Genomic DNA, 15,803 nt, shown 5'->3' with positions numbered 1-15,803 from the left:
GCTTCATTTGGCACAAGATGAGCAGTGTCACACATCCTACACTTCAGCTTTTGTAAATGAAGGCCTCCCTCTCAGCACATTTTTGCTTTATCTCTCCTGACTTATGTGATGTGCTCTTCACCTGCCTGCTTCTACTGTGGCTCTGACATACTATGGTTCATGAAACAGGAGCAAAATGAAAGTGACAGGCAACAAACTCTGGATGTTTCATTTGTTTGCTTGGATACATCTGTATTAAAGTCAGATCTAAAGTGAGGTTGTCTTGAGTGAAAAGTAATCAGGAGGAAACTGATTATTCACCTATAAATTTCCATGTAAGGAAAGCCAACATTTTTTAGAAATGCAGTGCATACAGTACAAATGCTGTACTTGAAAGGCATGTTGGAAATTCCTTTAGCTTCTGTATGGCTTCAGGTTTTATGTACTCTTTTTCCTGTATACTGTATATTCTTCTCTTTACTAGAGATTATTAATTTTCAGGGGGAAAAAAGATTGTTTTCTTCCTTAATAGAAACTTCAAATTAAATTCTAGATTGAGTTCCTGAACACAATGCAGTTGTTAACTAGCAGCATTCTGGCAAAATTTAGTTTAGGTGCTTAAACAATACTGGTACTAGGAGACCTTGGTTTCTAGACTGTTGAGAAGTCATCCCCATTCTCTGTTTCTTATGTCTGAATAGAGCAAATGGTTATCTGGTTTCAAGGATAGTCTTAAATAATTTCAGAATAAAGTACAGGTGTATGAAGGAGTTATGGATAGTGTGCTTTTATTTTGTTTTCTGTGTAACTATATGGCCAATGCCAGTCTGCTGGAAAATACTGAACCCATGGTAGTTTATTTACATAGATGCATTTCTCCAGTAACTGAAATAAATTTGAAGAAGGTAAATTGATGGAAATGCCACAAACATTTGTTAATATATATGGTTTGGACTATTGGTTTAACAAACCCAGCTTCTTCATCCAAAAGCTGTGCTGAGTAACTGGGAAATTGTAATGAGAGAAACTTCATCTTTAATTAGATATGTCTCTGTGTTTTACTTTCTCAAGGTTTTATGAATTACCTTGTCTACTTTATGGTTTTGTTCTTGGCAAACTTACTCACTTATCTATCCTAATTTTCATGTAGCTGTTTGATTTCTTTTTCTTAAGATTTGACGTAGTTTTTGTAAGTGATAAAAATCTGCTTCGAAAAATGTCATGTAATGTAAAAAATTAAAATCCAAAAGCCTAAAAAAAAGAGATGGTATTACTCTGGTAAGTTAGAGTGCTGGTTATGTTGCAGACTATTCCAATTTATTTAATATGCATTTAATTGTTTCTGAAATTTATGCTGTAATGATACCCTGTACTGAGTCGGGTGGGCAGCACAAAATTAGAGAATTCCCAAATTTTGAATGTGCCAATGTTGGGGATACTTCACTGAACCTGAAATACAGTTAAGGTTTTGTGATGATTTTGCAAAATATACCAGTAGAAAGTGCAAATGTGTGAACTTACAGTTCAGGGAGAAAAGGAAGATGATGTGTGAGCTGACAGCAGTCTTTTAGAGCAGAAATTATCAGTGTGGTTCAGTTTTCCTCTTAGACCTTATTTCATAAAAGGGATTTCTCCCATGAATAAGTTGTTTTAGTTAGTCAGTGTGAAGTGTAGCTGTGGTTTCCTTCCCTTGGAGCTTGTTATCCTCACTCCCAAGGCTAATGGGAAAAGGACTGAAATAACACAGCCTAATGTTGTATGTTGTGTGCAGTGTTCATCAAACCGGAAAAAAGCTGTGGTGGGAGAAAAAAAATGTAGACTGTGATCCCACAGACTCTCACCTTGAGATTCCCCATTTCCCATAATTGCTTTGCCCACGTCAATTATTTCCTTCTTGATCACTGGTCAAGGGTTGCAAAAAATTCTAACGTGAAGTGTCTCTAGGACTGAATGCTGAGTTGATAATACATTTCTTCCCCCCTGAATTCTCCTAGAACTTGTAATGGATGTACAGTTAGCTTTCTGTATTAAACACTCTCACCCAGCTGTGCATGTGAGGATCAGGTATTATTATCATCACTCTGCTGCTGTACCATTCATAGGTGTCATTCGTATTGTCTTATCATCTAATGCAAAATAATAAGTTTGAAAAGAGTGATTCCTGTTAAAAAGGAAGGAGTTACATTAGCTGTCAGGCTACCAGCTGAAGCCAAAACCTTTGGCCGTTGATGCCTGTATGGAAGTGTTTTGTAGAAAACAGTGGAAATAATTGTAGTAAGCTCCAAATATTACTATTATTCTCACTTTCATAATCAAGTTGGATTGATATAAAGTTGATCCCTCTACAGAAAATAGCTTCTTTTCAGTTGTTTTGATTTACTGTTCTTGGTATGTTGCTTGAGTAGTTGGAACTCTATTCAGTTCCTAAATTTTCTTTAAAGTTATTTTGGGTTTTGTAATGTTTGCAGTAGCCTGGGAGACTTGAATTGTCTGAATGTCCAAAGATTTACTCTCATGTTTCTTGCCTTCCTGAACTGCCTGCATTTTTTATAGGTAGACCTTCTCCTCAAGGCTAGCAACTGCAAAATAATTGTTCTTTGTTAATTTTGTACATTTCCCCCTTCATTCAGTGCATTTGCCTCCAAAACTATTATTACTGAAGTTAGAAAGGGGCTCTGAAATGGCTAGTGCTTTTCACTAATCTTTCTGTTGCCTTCATTGAATAATAATAATTAAAATTTCCAACTCTTTGTGATGGGTTATCACAATTTACCTGTTGAATGAAAGATGGCAAAAAAAAAAAAAAAAAAAAAAGAAAAGCTGAAAAATAGTCTTCTTTTGGTAATATAATGCATATAAGTTTAAGTAGCTAAATGTCATGGCTACCTCATGGAAAACAGTGATCAAACTCCTCACTGTGTGAGGTCAATCTGTGTGACCAAGGAGCTGGTTGTGCACTTACATTGTCAGCTGTCTTCATGTTCACCATTCACAAGTCAGACTCATTTCAGAGCTTGATGCAGGGCTAATTTTACAGTACCTGGCTTTTCCCGATACCCCAGGTCCTCTCAGAAACAAATACATTTTCAGTGTCCTAGCATTCTGGTTGTTTACCTTTTCTACTCTGTGAGCAATGAAGAAATTACATAATGCTTGGTTTGCCAGCATAGCCTGGTAAAATTAGCCTTTACCAAACCAAAAATCTTGGCTGTGTGGGCAGACTTGTATTTTTGGCAGTGCAGCTTCTGCCCAGGAGGCAGAATACAAGCCTCCTGGGCAGAAGCTGAACTGCTGGAACATAAGCTGAAACACCATTTTCTTTCAGATCAGAGTGACAGGGTGGCATCAATACCAGAACACAGACCAGAGAGCTTTGCAAGTCGTAAAGGAAGATTTAGACAGCAAGAATTCTCAGTGCAGGTGGGAAGGGTACGCTATTCAGAGCAGTGTTTGTGAACCAACTTAACTTCAGTTGAGTGAATTGATTAAAGTTGTTTTAAACAGCTTTGGTACAATTCACAAACTGAAATTTTATGTAATTATGGAATCTTTCATGTGCCATCAAACTAAACTGTCCTTTGTTATTTTTTAATACTCTACGTATTCATTCACTCTAGAAAGTGTTGTTTTAACTTTCTTACTCTGGAATTAAAGTGTTATTTGAAAATAATTATGTGCTCTTATATTACCTGTCTAATACAAATATTGTGCAATGAATTTATTTATTTATGTTTTCTTTCTGTCTAATCATTTTAGTAACACCAACTTCCAGCATGCTTATTTCCTGGGAATTTTCATTATAATTTTGTTTCACTTGATACAGAAATTTCACTCTTCTTGTTATTCTAAGTGCAACTGCATAGGGAAAAGCTACCATGGGATCTATGTTGTTCTGCAAAGACTAATCTTAAACACAGATTTATTAACTATAGGTTTCTGGTTACTCGATCAGCTATCAGCCATCATACCTAATGTTTCCTTATTTTTGATTAGTATTGTAAGAGAAGGAATTATATGTTAATTACAGAAAGATACAAGAGTTGTCTGTTAATTCCTGGTTGAATTTTCAGTTACCAGTGAAATCTCAGTTTTGACTCCAGAGTTTCTCTGCAAAGCTGAGATTTGAGAGGTGCATGATCCAGGACAGCATTTTAACAGCCATAGTTCTGGAATCTGTTGGGAAAACAGTGGGCAAATTTAGGGATTAGGGTTAAGCCCAAAATAAAATACTGGAAATGCCTTCCAGTCATCTCTATTTCCATTTTTAGTATGTATGTTTTAGATTAGGAGTATTGACATGAACTTTTAAGAAAACTTGGGTTAAAGATACAGTCATAATATAATAATGAATCCTCAGTGTTTCCTGATCCATCTCTGACAGGTGACTTCTGTGCCAGCTGAGCGTTCAGTCTGATAGCAGATGGTACAGTCTGTGAGGGCCACTTGGGTCCTTCAACAGAATTGCTCTTCTTAATTGCATGAATGTAGAAGATCTTTTGCAGAACAATGTTTTTTGAGTAATAGAAATGTAGTGCATATTCTCTGTAGAAACATGTGCCCTGTTTAGCTCTGTGGAAAGAGGTATACCCTTGTGATACAACCGGATCTCTTAATTCTGTGGCTCTGCTTGCCCAGAGATGGTTGTTTCACCTGCTCTTGGCAGGCCTGGGAAGTGGCAGTACTGATCCTCTGCTGCCCTTGGATGCCTGAGACATTTCAGTGGCTTCAGGTCTGGGAGCTGCTAATTTTTTTTGCACTGTGGTGTTCTGTAGCCACATGAGGGCAGAGACACCCAATGTTGTGTGCAGCCACAGTGCCCTGCCTGCTGTATAAAATATTGCTGGTACCAGTATCTCAGTTTAAGTCTGCTGGAAAGCTTGCAGCATGTAGCTAGATGAGGTACAGTGGTGCATGCTCTTGGTGTGAAAGTAATTTAATTAATCTTTAATTAATCTCCCTCTACCAATGGTAAGGAATCATGGTAATTATATTGATACAAAATGTAACTATTATGATTTATTTTCTACTTCAATGTTTCAAGACTAGAATATTGCACAAAGACAGGGGACCCAACTCCAGGTTTCGTATGTCTGCTTTTCATGTATAACAGCTTTACAGGGTATTAGGGTGTTGTACTGAAACAACAGATCTGTTGCTGCCTTGCAGCCCTTCTGGCTGGTTTTCCACTTGTACTTTTGCATCTCAAATTTTTCTTGTTGAGGGGGAGACATTCTCCTCATAGTCCATTATGTAGTTTATTGGTTTTGCCTGGTAATGTACTGAGTAAGTAATAACCACTGATTAATAAACACTTCCTTAGAATGCTGGTTAATACTTGAGAGAGAAATCTAGTTCAAAAAAGGAAGAACTTTCAAAATAATAGCATGGCCTTACAGGTAACTACTTATGGTTTGATGATTGTATGTTTGATTTAGAGTTTTGATCTAGTATGTAGCTCTGGATTCTATTCTGACTTTCCTATTAACCACAGTGTATGCCTGGACAAGTTATTTGTTTTTAATCTTCATTATACTATAGATGAAATTTTACAGTACTGCCTGGGGTTATTAAATAATCTAGTGCCTGCTCTGGATTGTTTTGCCATAGGAAATGGTTGAATCTAAAACTTCACAAGATTTTAATAGGAGTGGGACATTTGTAAGGGAACCAGAAGCAGCCAGGTATGAAATAGTTACTGACAAAATTAGAAATTTTTCTTCCACTTGTTTTATGTTTTAACCCCAACTGTGTGCATAGGGAATTGGAAGGATTGTTCATGGAGAAACAGGAATCCTACAGCTTCATGATACAGAAACTTTCTCAAAGCATTCATTGTCACTTGCCACAAGATCATATCCTTATATTGATTTGTAATGAAACATATTGTGATTGATGTGTCTGGAACTTGAATTGAAACAAGCAATCCTGAGATAATAAAAAAGGCAGTGGTAAAATAAAAAACTATAACTATACAGCTAAAAGATTCACTTGTTTGTTGGTATTCAGTAAACAAAAAGTTAAAGGAATTATGTTGTTCCTCTTTTGCTCTTAGATCTCTGCTGCTTTTCAATCTGATGTAAGTTACTGGTACTCATTTCTTGGTCCTTATCTGTTCTAAACGACACTAGTTTTGCAGTGTACTAAATAATATATGGAAATGCTTTTAGTTTTCTTCTGAATCTTGTAATTTAGTATTTCACCTATGCAGTGGAAATTTTACTACTTTTTTTCCCCGATACTATCAGCACATGCAAGATGGACAGTAATGGCAATGGAGGTTTTGTTTTTTTTCTTTCTGGAATGATCGTCAGGGTTATTCCTATGTCAGCAGAGTGCCCTGGCAGCCAAAAGGGCTGCGTCCTGGCGTGTGTCAGCATCATTAGCCAGTCAAAGAAGGTGGTGGTCGTAATCTTCACTGTGTTGTTGCTGCCCCGCCTTGACCACTGTGTGCATTTTGGGCATTTTCTCAGTATGTGAAAGGCATCGAACTATGGGACTACGCCCACAGGAGGGAGCTCAAGATGGTGAAAGATCTCAAGGAGCAGCTGAGGTCACTGGGTTTGCTCAGCTTGGAGAAGAGAAGGCTGAGGGCTGACCCCAGAGGTGCTGATTTCCTCTCTCTGGTGAGCAGTGACAGGACATAAGGAAAGGGAATGAAGCTGCATCAGGAAAAGTTCAGATTGGATGTTAGGGAATGGTTACATTCTGGAATGATGGCTTGTCACTGGAACAGGCTCCCCAGGGAGGTGGTCACAGCATTAAACCTGGCAGAATTCAAGGACCACCCGGATGATGCTCTTGGCCATGTGGTTTAGGTTTATGCAGTCCTGTGAGGAGCAGAGAGCTGAACTCAGTGGTCCTCACGGGTGCCTTCCAACTTGAGAGATTCTGTACTTTCTTTATACACAGAACTAGACATTTCATACTAGAATGTTTTTCGTTTTCTGCATTTTAGGTGCCTTATCAGGAGTCAGAGAAAGCTGGGAGTATGATTCAGGAGCAAGAGACCTTCAGAGTCCAGACCTCCACAGTCATTTTATGCTAGAAAAGGTGTTGGAGTATGGTAGAAGCAATGTGACTCAACAGGCTGCTCTGCAAAGACTTCTAGCTCAGGCCTCAAATTTTAGCAGCTCTAGTGGAGGAAGCTACTTAGAACTTGCCGACACTGTAAGTGCATTTTATATTTAAGTTTGCTTTTAAGTTTTGTAGGAGGACTGGTGGTTGGTTTTGTTTTTATTTTTGAAGCATATTTATTCCACTCTTAGAGCCCTTATTGAAGTAATTTTTTCTTTATTTTTCAGAAAACCAATGTGATTTTAGCAATACTGTCATGTAGTATATAGTGCTTCCAAAGCTTGATAACCCAGTTGTGTCAAAAAAGTTAGGAGTCTGTGTGGTCAAACAGATGTTCCTAACTGATACAATTTAACAGAAGATTTGTTTATAAAAATGTCTTCCCAATTACTTTTAAGTGTGTCAGATTGCTCAAAAGTGTTGTGCAGCAGAATTCTTCACATGTTATTTCATTACTACCCACTAAATTAAGTGGGTAGTTTAAGCCCTTGGTGTGCTTTTTTATTTCTACAGGCAAATACTATTTTCCATTTTAAAAAGCCCACATAACTGTCTGTGCTGGTTTTGACTGGAGAAAGGTGAATTTTCTTCACAGTGACCAGTGTGGAACTGTGAATTGGAGAACTCTTTTGAAGGAGTAAGATACTATTTTTTTGCTTCTTTCCCCTTTGTGTTAAGATTATTTTTGTATTTTAATTTTAACCCAGGCATCCTATAATAGACCACCTATTTTTCTGGTTTATGTTGCCCAAAGCTTAGGTGGAGAAGTAAAAGATGCTAAAATGAAAGTGAAAAATTTCTACTTAAAAAAATTACTCTCCATTGGCATGCCTCACCTTGATGAAATAGACTTCTAGTTAATGATACCGTAAAATAATTTAAGCTGTAAGGGAAGCCTCAGGAGGTTGTCTGGTCCAACATCCTACTCAAAATGGAAGTGATTGCTGACAACAGAGGAAAATCAATGTGTTCCAGCTACATTATTTAAAAAGAAAAAGATGAAAAGTATCTTGACAATGCTTGCAAAAGCTTTCTTGTTTTACCCAAGTTCCTAAACATGAGCTGATATAGGACCTATTTCCATATGCAGTGTAAAAAAATGTAGGTATTAAAAATTCCTTAAGAGGGAAACGAGTTTAAGAAAAGGTATATTTTCTTAAAGGAATTTTGTCCTCATTTTTCCTAGGAAGTATAAAAAGAGATCAGCATATGGGGGCAGAAAACAAGCAGGCACTCATGTATTACAAAGAGAATAATTTGGGGGGATTGAGAGATTATAGGCCATTTAGCAGCTTTGTTTGTATGTTCCATTACTTGTGGGGAGATAAAAGCAATTTTAAGTGAGAGCAGAGAACATGTAGATTTGTAAAAGACTAATCAAGTCACCCAATATAAAACCTCCTTCAAACAATACACATTGTATTTCTCTGATAAAACATCTGACCCTGCCTTGAGGGATGGTCTCATCGTCAAGGCAAGAAACATAATTTAAGTGTAACTACTAATGGTTGTACAATGATGATTCAGAAGTTTTGGCTGTCAGTCATTTACAGAGATATGATACAAAGCTGCAGTGTGGAGTGTTACTCAGGAATGCACAGTGTGATGGCTACTGCATTGCTATGACACATAGAAATCTAAAAAATAAAAATGCAGGAGGCTTATAAAAAATATGGATTCCCAGGTTTCATGGCTTTCTGAGTCAGCGGAGGGCATCAGGAAAAGTTTTTTTCCCCCAGGGTGGTTGAGCACTGGAAAAGCTTCCCTGAGCAGTGGTCACAGCACCAGCCTGGCAGAGTTCAAGAACTGTTTGGACAATGCTCTTAGGCACATAGTATGACTCCTGGAGTGTTTTGTGCAGGGCCAGGAACTGGACTCGATGATCCTGACTGGGTCCCTGCCAACTCAAGATATTCTATGATTTGGTGATCTCTATATTCCTTCTATGCTTGCTGTCGTGAAAGATGCCCAATCTTTGTTTTAATATGTTACACTTCTGCTTTAGAGTATTTCTTCTATGCTTTTCAAAACCACAGTAGAGTCATCAGTTTCTCGTTTATATGTAGATGAATACAAGAACATCTTCATTTGACTCCTGCTGAGCTCTGGTGTCAGGGGTCATATGTAAATTTTTACTTTGGCTTTATTAAAATGGAGAGAGAAAGGAGCGAGAGAAAATTGAGAGAATTATTTACTTTGGGTTTCAGTATTATTCATCTTTCCACAAAATTTAATACTATAGGGCATGCTTACTGCAGTCTAAATTTAGGCTTTTCAGAGAGATAAACATGGCCTTCACAGAGCTGCGATTTAATATAGGTTCTTCCTTCTTTGTCTCTTTCTCAGATCTTTTACTGAGCTGTGTTTGCCACAATGACAAGCAAGCTGCTCCCTAGCATTCATTCTCAGATATTACAGATCTCAGCTTTCCCATTCTTAAAAGTTGAATTCAGTTAATTAATCAAGTGTCAATTCTTGTTATTAATGACCTATTTTACTTTCTGGCAGGCATTTTTAGCCTCGTTTTGATTTTATACTGTGCAGTCAGGCTAAAGACATCCCTTGTGGTGATAATGTACTCCTACAGCATGGATTATATCCCTCAGTCAAGACAGAAGATGTCCATGCTGTCTGTAATATTTAGGTTTTCCATTTGCGAAAGCTAAATGAACATCAGTCCACTGTGCCTAGGAAAGATAATAATTTTATAAGGGAAACGTTTTTTTTATAATGCATTTTTATATTTTTGGGAACACACAGCTCTACAGGATTTTATGGAAACATAATGGGTGCCCTGAAGCATTATTCTTCATCACAGGAGTGATGCAATTTTTTAAACAGTGCTATTTGAAATTTAGCCATTTATACTCATTCATATGTCTCCATCATTGTTCATTTTGTATCATTTTGCTATAATTTAATTTATTAAGCCATGTTCAAATTCAGCTTTTGTTTTACCTGAATAATTTATTCTGTAATCTTTATAGGGTGTTAATCCCTTTCAGCATGTTCCAGATTTGCATTATTAAACTTAAATATTAAGAACTCTTTCCTCTTTATAACTCTTTCCTCTTGGTACCAACATTTATGACTAAAATATTCACCTTTCACATGACTTGTTGCCACTTACTGATGATGCACCTGTTTGTGCCAATAGGAGTCGTCATGTGTGTCTGTGTTTGGGAGCTGTAAATAATTTAAATCTTCATGGACAGAAAAGAATGCAAGCATTTAGATGGATTTGTTGGTGCATGTGGATGTTTGGGAGCAGCCATGGGATCTCAGTGTGCACCCTACAGTGCCACAAGGAGTGATGGAATTCTGATCCAGCAAATGCAGTATTGCTGTTCTGTGAAAACATCACACAGGCAATATCTCAATATAATAGGCATATTTCACATTAAAATTCCACTGAAGTTTAATAAACAGAAGCAATAAGATTTGCTTAATTCCCTTTTCATATTCTCCTTGTATGTGATTAGAGTACACTTGATTTATTTTTTTTTTAGTAGAATGTGTGCATATAAATGGTAATGCATGTATGTGTGCCTAATGCTGGTTTCTATTGCCTAAATGAGATGTGAAGATGAATGTGTTTATTGTCAGAAGTAACTTCATTTACATAAATAAAAAGCCATTTGGTCTGTTTCATTTGCCTCAATGTTAAGGTCTCTATTACTTTAGTTGGAAATACATCTGATCTGCCGAGAAAAGTCTTTAAAATATGACCCCCAAGTATGTTGACGTTAACTATCCGTTCCGTGGTCTGGTGATTTTTCTTTGATTTTTCCATCCAAAGACACTCTTGTTATACTAGAATCTCTTGGACTTCACCTTCCTTGCCAAAGCTTTTTTACTTGGAAAAGATTTTATGAGAATATGGTTGACTTACAGAGGGGGAGGGTACAGCTGTATTTTTGAGAACAGAGTGTGGTAGAATTTCATTATGACCATATTTTAGGAGGCTGTGTTGCTATTTCCTCCTCAATGCAGCCATGCCACAGATGTGGTTATTCTTAGTCATAGAGAAGAGCTTATTTACAGAGTTGTTAGAATTACTTCCTGCAGCATTTCACTCTTCTGGCCAACCACAAAGTGTGCATAATCCTGCTTTTTATCTTATGCAGGGCTGTCAATGCAAGAATGATGTGTCTAGGTGGGAGGGTGTTGGTGCAGACTGCTCCACCTGCCAAATCTACACGTCTCATCTCAAGAGGAGCTGGTTTCTGAGTGTCTCCATTAAGTACAAACAATAAACTAGTACAAAAATGTTCTCAATGCATCATCTTGTAACTGCTCTGGCATATGCTCTTATCTCCCCCGTCTGATATGCATGTGTCTGAATCTCATCTGGAGATACTAAAGATATCACTGTGGTTGAGAATGGACTATTATTTTGCATCTGCATGACAAAGTATGCTTTATGTACGGCAGAATTAAAGCAAATAAACTAGATTTAGTTCTAGTTATGGACTCTATCAAATGCAGATACCATCTCTATTGTGTACATAGCCCAAAAGGTTGTAAAGTACAAAGTTAAACTGAAGATACTTGTGAAAAGCATGTACTGCAAAGCAACATAGTTGTGTTAGCATTAGTTTCTCAGCATGATCATTAGCAGATGAGAACTCAATGTCTTTGTTTTATGAAGCGTCACGTTATCTGACAGTAGATATTCTTACTGCAATACCTCTTCATTAGTCAGACTCAGTGAATGTCTGCCTTGCTAAGTTTTCTTCCTGGGGAGCATTGAGCTGCAAGTTATGACAGACAGAAGCACTGTTTTGAGAAGGATATTCTTTTTAGTTGACATAGTTTATACTGAGCAATAGTATTCTGAAAGTCTCTATTGCATTTTTCAGGAACACATGATTTTTCCTTTCCTACCTGGATTTGCTCCTTAATCAGGCAAACCTAATTTGCTGTGGTCTACTTATATTAATAGCTTTTGTGATGAAAGAGTACACTTAGTATTATCATTGTGTTTACATTTATGTCAGGCTGTAGTGAAGCTTGTTCTGGATAATTGCTTCAAACAGTATCAATGTGCTTCTTAATGCTGAGTCACAATAAGCATTTATGTGCTCTGAGGCACATGTAAATGGAAATTAAGTGATTTACATGTAAATTCCATACTGCTGTCGTGTTATTGAGCATATAATAATTTCTTGCAATTCCTTAATATTAAAAAATATGCTTAGTACTTTAGCAGGAGCATATTTCAGAGGTGCTTGGTATATAGCATATGTTCACATGTGATATTCTGTGATGAAATTCAAAGCACTGAATTTAATCTCTTTGTCTGGTCCTTTCTCCAGCACATCAAGCAATATGACAATACATCAATTGTTCTGTTACTTCTTATCTTACCTCCTACCTTGACTGTTAGATAGCCAGCTGATATTTCTGCTGTCCTTTGCTGTGTGACTATCAGGGCATGTGCCTACATGACCAATAGTCCTTCATTACAAAGGCTGGAATTCAGATTTCCTGATGATAAAGGATGTCTGCTTGTTCATCTTTATATATATAAGCTTTTATGTGGTACAAGCCAGTGTAATGTTAATGTGTTTAGAGGTTAAAAATTACACTGCTTAAAAACATGGTATCATTCACTCTCCAAAAAGATGTACACCTCATCTGTGTAGTGTGATTTTTTTTTTTTTTTTAAGACTACACTTTGGGCTTATTTTAACTAAGCAAGTAAATGTAGATTTTAAAATTGACTCCTTAGAAACTCAATGGATTGTCTGGTTACCTAAGAAAGCAAAGCTCCTTTTGCAAGGGATGAGGGAAAAAGGGATTCCTAGAGATTTGTGACAGTCTAGGGATACTCTTGTGTCTCTCCTAAATGTGAACCATTTTCTCTTTTGCTAATTTACAGGCATTAGTTGTAAATTAAATGGTGATTCTGTGGAAATTCTTTTGGGAAATAATCTTTTAAGGGAAGGTAGCAAGAAGTCTGAAAACAAAATTGTACTGTGAGAAAGGGAATTCCATGGCTGGTTTGTAGGCTACTTTTGTTTGGTGTTGCTGCTATGAGAATATACTTCAAAATTTGTCATTTAATTTCTGACACTTTTATGGTTTTAGAACTCATTAATATTGGTATGTCCTCCTCTGGCAAAGTCTGCCCCTTTTATCCCAATGCTTTTTTCCAAATCTACTCTGTTTTAAAATAATTTTATTTTTGCCTTAGTGTGGGAAGCGCTGCTCTTTCAGCTTCCCTACCCCTTCCCTTACAGTCAGGGAAATGGTCCCCAAAGCATCAGGTATCTTGTGCTCTCAAGGCACTTCTTTTTGAATGTCTCTCTACTGCATGAGGCTAGTGTGGATAGGAAATACTTAGATTTTGTGTATTTTGAGGAATTTATCCAGTACATGGGCACTTTGTGGGATGTGTTGGAATTCGGTTTCTGTGTAGAGACTGATTTTTCATGAGTTACTGTTCCATATTTGGAACATATCTGGGGACTCTGTTCCATATTTGGGAACCAGTACATACAATAAACCACTTTCAGGAGGAGCTTCCACTCTTCCTTTTCTCCCCTTGCAGCCATGCTTTTCCCATGTTCTGTATGCAACTTTACTGCAATTTCTTTTTCACGCCAATAAAAATAATTTCTATAAAAAATGTAGTCTAATCATGCCTTCAGTTGGAACTGAAATAGCAAGAACTGAAACTTAAGATTCTAGTGGTGTGGACAGTTGAGCCTGCTACAAAAGCTTTGTGCCCAGGATAATCTTGCCTTCTGTGTATGCGCTTCCAAACCAAGCACAGCTTCCTTTCTGCCAGGCTAAAAATAGAATCCAAGAATCCCATTAATGCAAGAACTGATTATCAGAGTATAGATTCAGGAGATTTGGCTTGTCCAAAAGCAGGCACAAAGGCAGTTTTGTCTGACAGACTTTATGTTTAGGTGTGTGGGAAGCTGTTAGGTCTTTGATCTCAAGCCAGCATTGTAATGGACCTTGTTTGTCTCAAGCAGGCATCAGCTGTAATGGGATTATGCATTTTGTTTATAGAGGCCTGGCTTCTATAGCCCTCTAAAATCATTGTCAGTTTTTAATTTTTCTCTTAAAATGGACATTCTGGATTAGGTTTGCCAGGACTCATCTATTTTATATGAAGTGTAGTTTTGCTGTCTTTTGAATTTCCAACATTATAACAGAGATAGAGGTGGGCGGTGGGCAAATGGCAAATTTTATATATATATATATATATATATATATATATATATATATATATATATATATAAAATTCTGTTACTATTTCCATCTGGAGACAATCATAGCACAGTGTGATGGGTGTGAGCACAGGTCACATTTGTTCAGGCAGACTATTAATAGATCTTTTTGACTCAGGCTTTTAGTTGGCTCTTTTACATGGCAGTCGAATGGTCTCTCTTACAAGCATATGACAAAGATGAAGTACAGAGAGTGATGGGTTCTGACCTAGTCTGGATGATGTAAAATGGCATATGGCAATCAGGCACTATAGGAAAGAGGGTCTTAACAAGGGTGTTTAAATAGATGTTTTGAAAGTTTCAAAACTTTTGATTTAACTTAGTTGCAAGGACTTTGTATTTTTTCCTCTCATTGCTCAGAAAATGCCCTTATGCATCCAATTTTCTTTGCTGTACTCAAGGAAGCTCTAGCTCTAGTGCAGGTGTTCTGATCTTTTTGCTTTTCCAAATTCATTTTTCCCTCCCTCAGTTGTCTGAGACGAAGAGCAAATCACCTGATACAATGGGCCAGGATCATTGCGCACAGCTATATAGAATATAGTGTTAACATTATTATTATTAACAGTTGCAAGCTGAGTCTGAGGGCCAGAGTTAGTCTGGTGGAGCAAGATTACCCTCCTGGGTTCTGGTGTGCCAGAAAGATTACCACGTACCTCTTGTTACAGGGTTTTCTTTTTCACCAGATTTTCTGCCTGCTCTCAGTTTAAGTTGGCAATGCTGAGCTTTTGTGACTCCTCATTTTTTAAAAAGATGGGGAGATGACTTACTGCCCTTTTTCTTATACATACACTACCCTCTTGTGTTCTGGTTACATGAAATACAGGATTTTGGTAATAAAGTGAAAATTTTCATTGCAGTGCACAGTTGAAAATGGACTCTGTTGAGTGCTTTTGCAATTCAGTGCTAGTTTGGTTATAATGGAATAATAAGCTGTTACCCTGCCAACCCAGAGAGGCAAGGCAGCTTTCCCACAGAAACCTGTCAGTAGCACAGTAAAATTCATCAAGATGCTCCCGTTCCTTGGAATTGTTTCTCTGCCACTGTCAGGCCTGGGACACTGACCTGAGGCAGTGCAAGATGCTGCTCCTGTTAAAACACCCCACTCCTCTTTGAGTTGTGATGTGTTTTAAATGACTGTGTGGTTGTCAGCACAGCTGTTTTGGGAAACCGTTTTGGTTCTAGTACTGTGAAAATGGGAGGGGAGTACTTGTACAAACGTGCTCTTTGTAAATACTGTTCTTATGTTATATTAAAAACTGTTTCAGCATGATTGCTCCATTTTGGGGTAGAAATCCACATTATCACTACTCATCTGAGAGACAGTGCATGATTGTAGCTGTGTTGCAGTGAAATAGTAAACTCCACTTTTCTTCCTGATAGGAAGCAACGAAAGTAAGCTTTGTTTTTTCAGGAAGGGTATTGTCTGTTCTGTAAAGAGGTCATAATTAAGTAAGTTCACCTCACTGAGATACTCAAGTGAGGTTCATGCCTTTAAGCCAAATA

The 15,803-nt window shown here is 37.4% G+C and overlaps 1 protein-coding gene across 1 annotated transcript in view; it reads left to right on the top strand.

Moving 5' to 3' along the window:
* MCC (MCC regulator of WNT signaling pathway) overlaps positions 1 to 15,803 on the top strand; it is a 182,665-nt gene that overhangs the window by 22,797 nt on the left and 144,065 nt on the right. Inside the window, exon 3 of the mRNA XM_072922223.1 lies at positions 6,935 to 7,146. Coding sequence (XP_072778324.1) covers positions 6,935 to 7,146 — 212 coding nt within the window. The remainder of the gene's footprint in view (positions 1 to 6,934; positions 7,147 to 15,803) is intronic.

This window comes from Taeniopygia guttata, chromosome Z (genome assembly GCF_048771995.1).
Source record: "Taeniopygia guttata chromosome Z, bTaeGut7.mat, whole genome shotgun sequence".
NCBI classification, from domain to species: Eukaryota; Metazoa; Chordata; class Aves; order Passeriformes; family Estrildidae; genus Taeniopygia; species Taeniopygia guttata.
The sequence above is the reverse complement of the archived record's forward strand: the minus strand, read 5'-3'. Positions and strand labels throughout refer to the sequence as shown.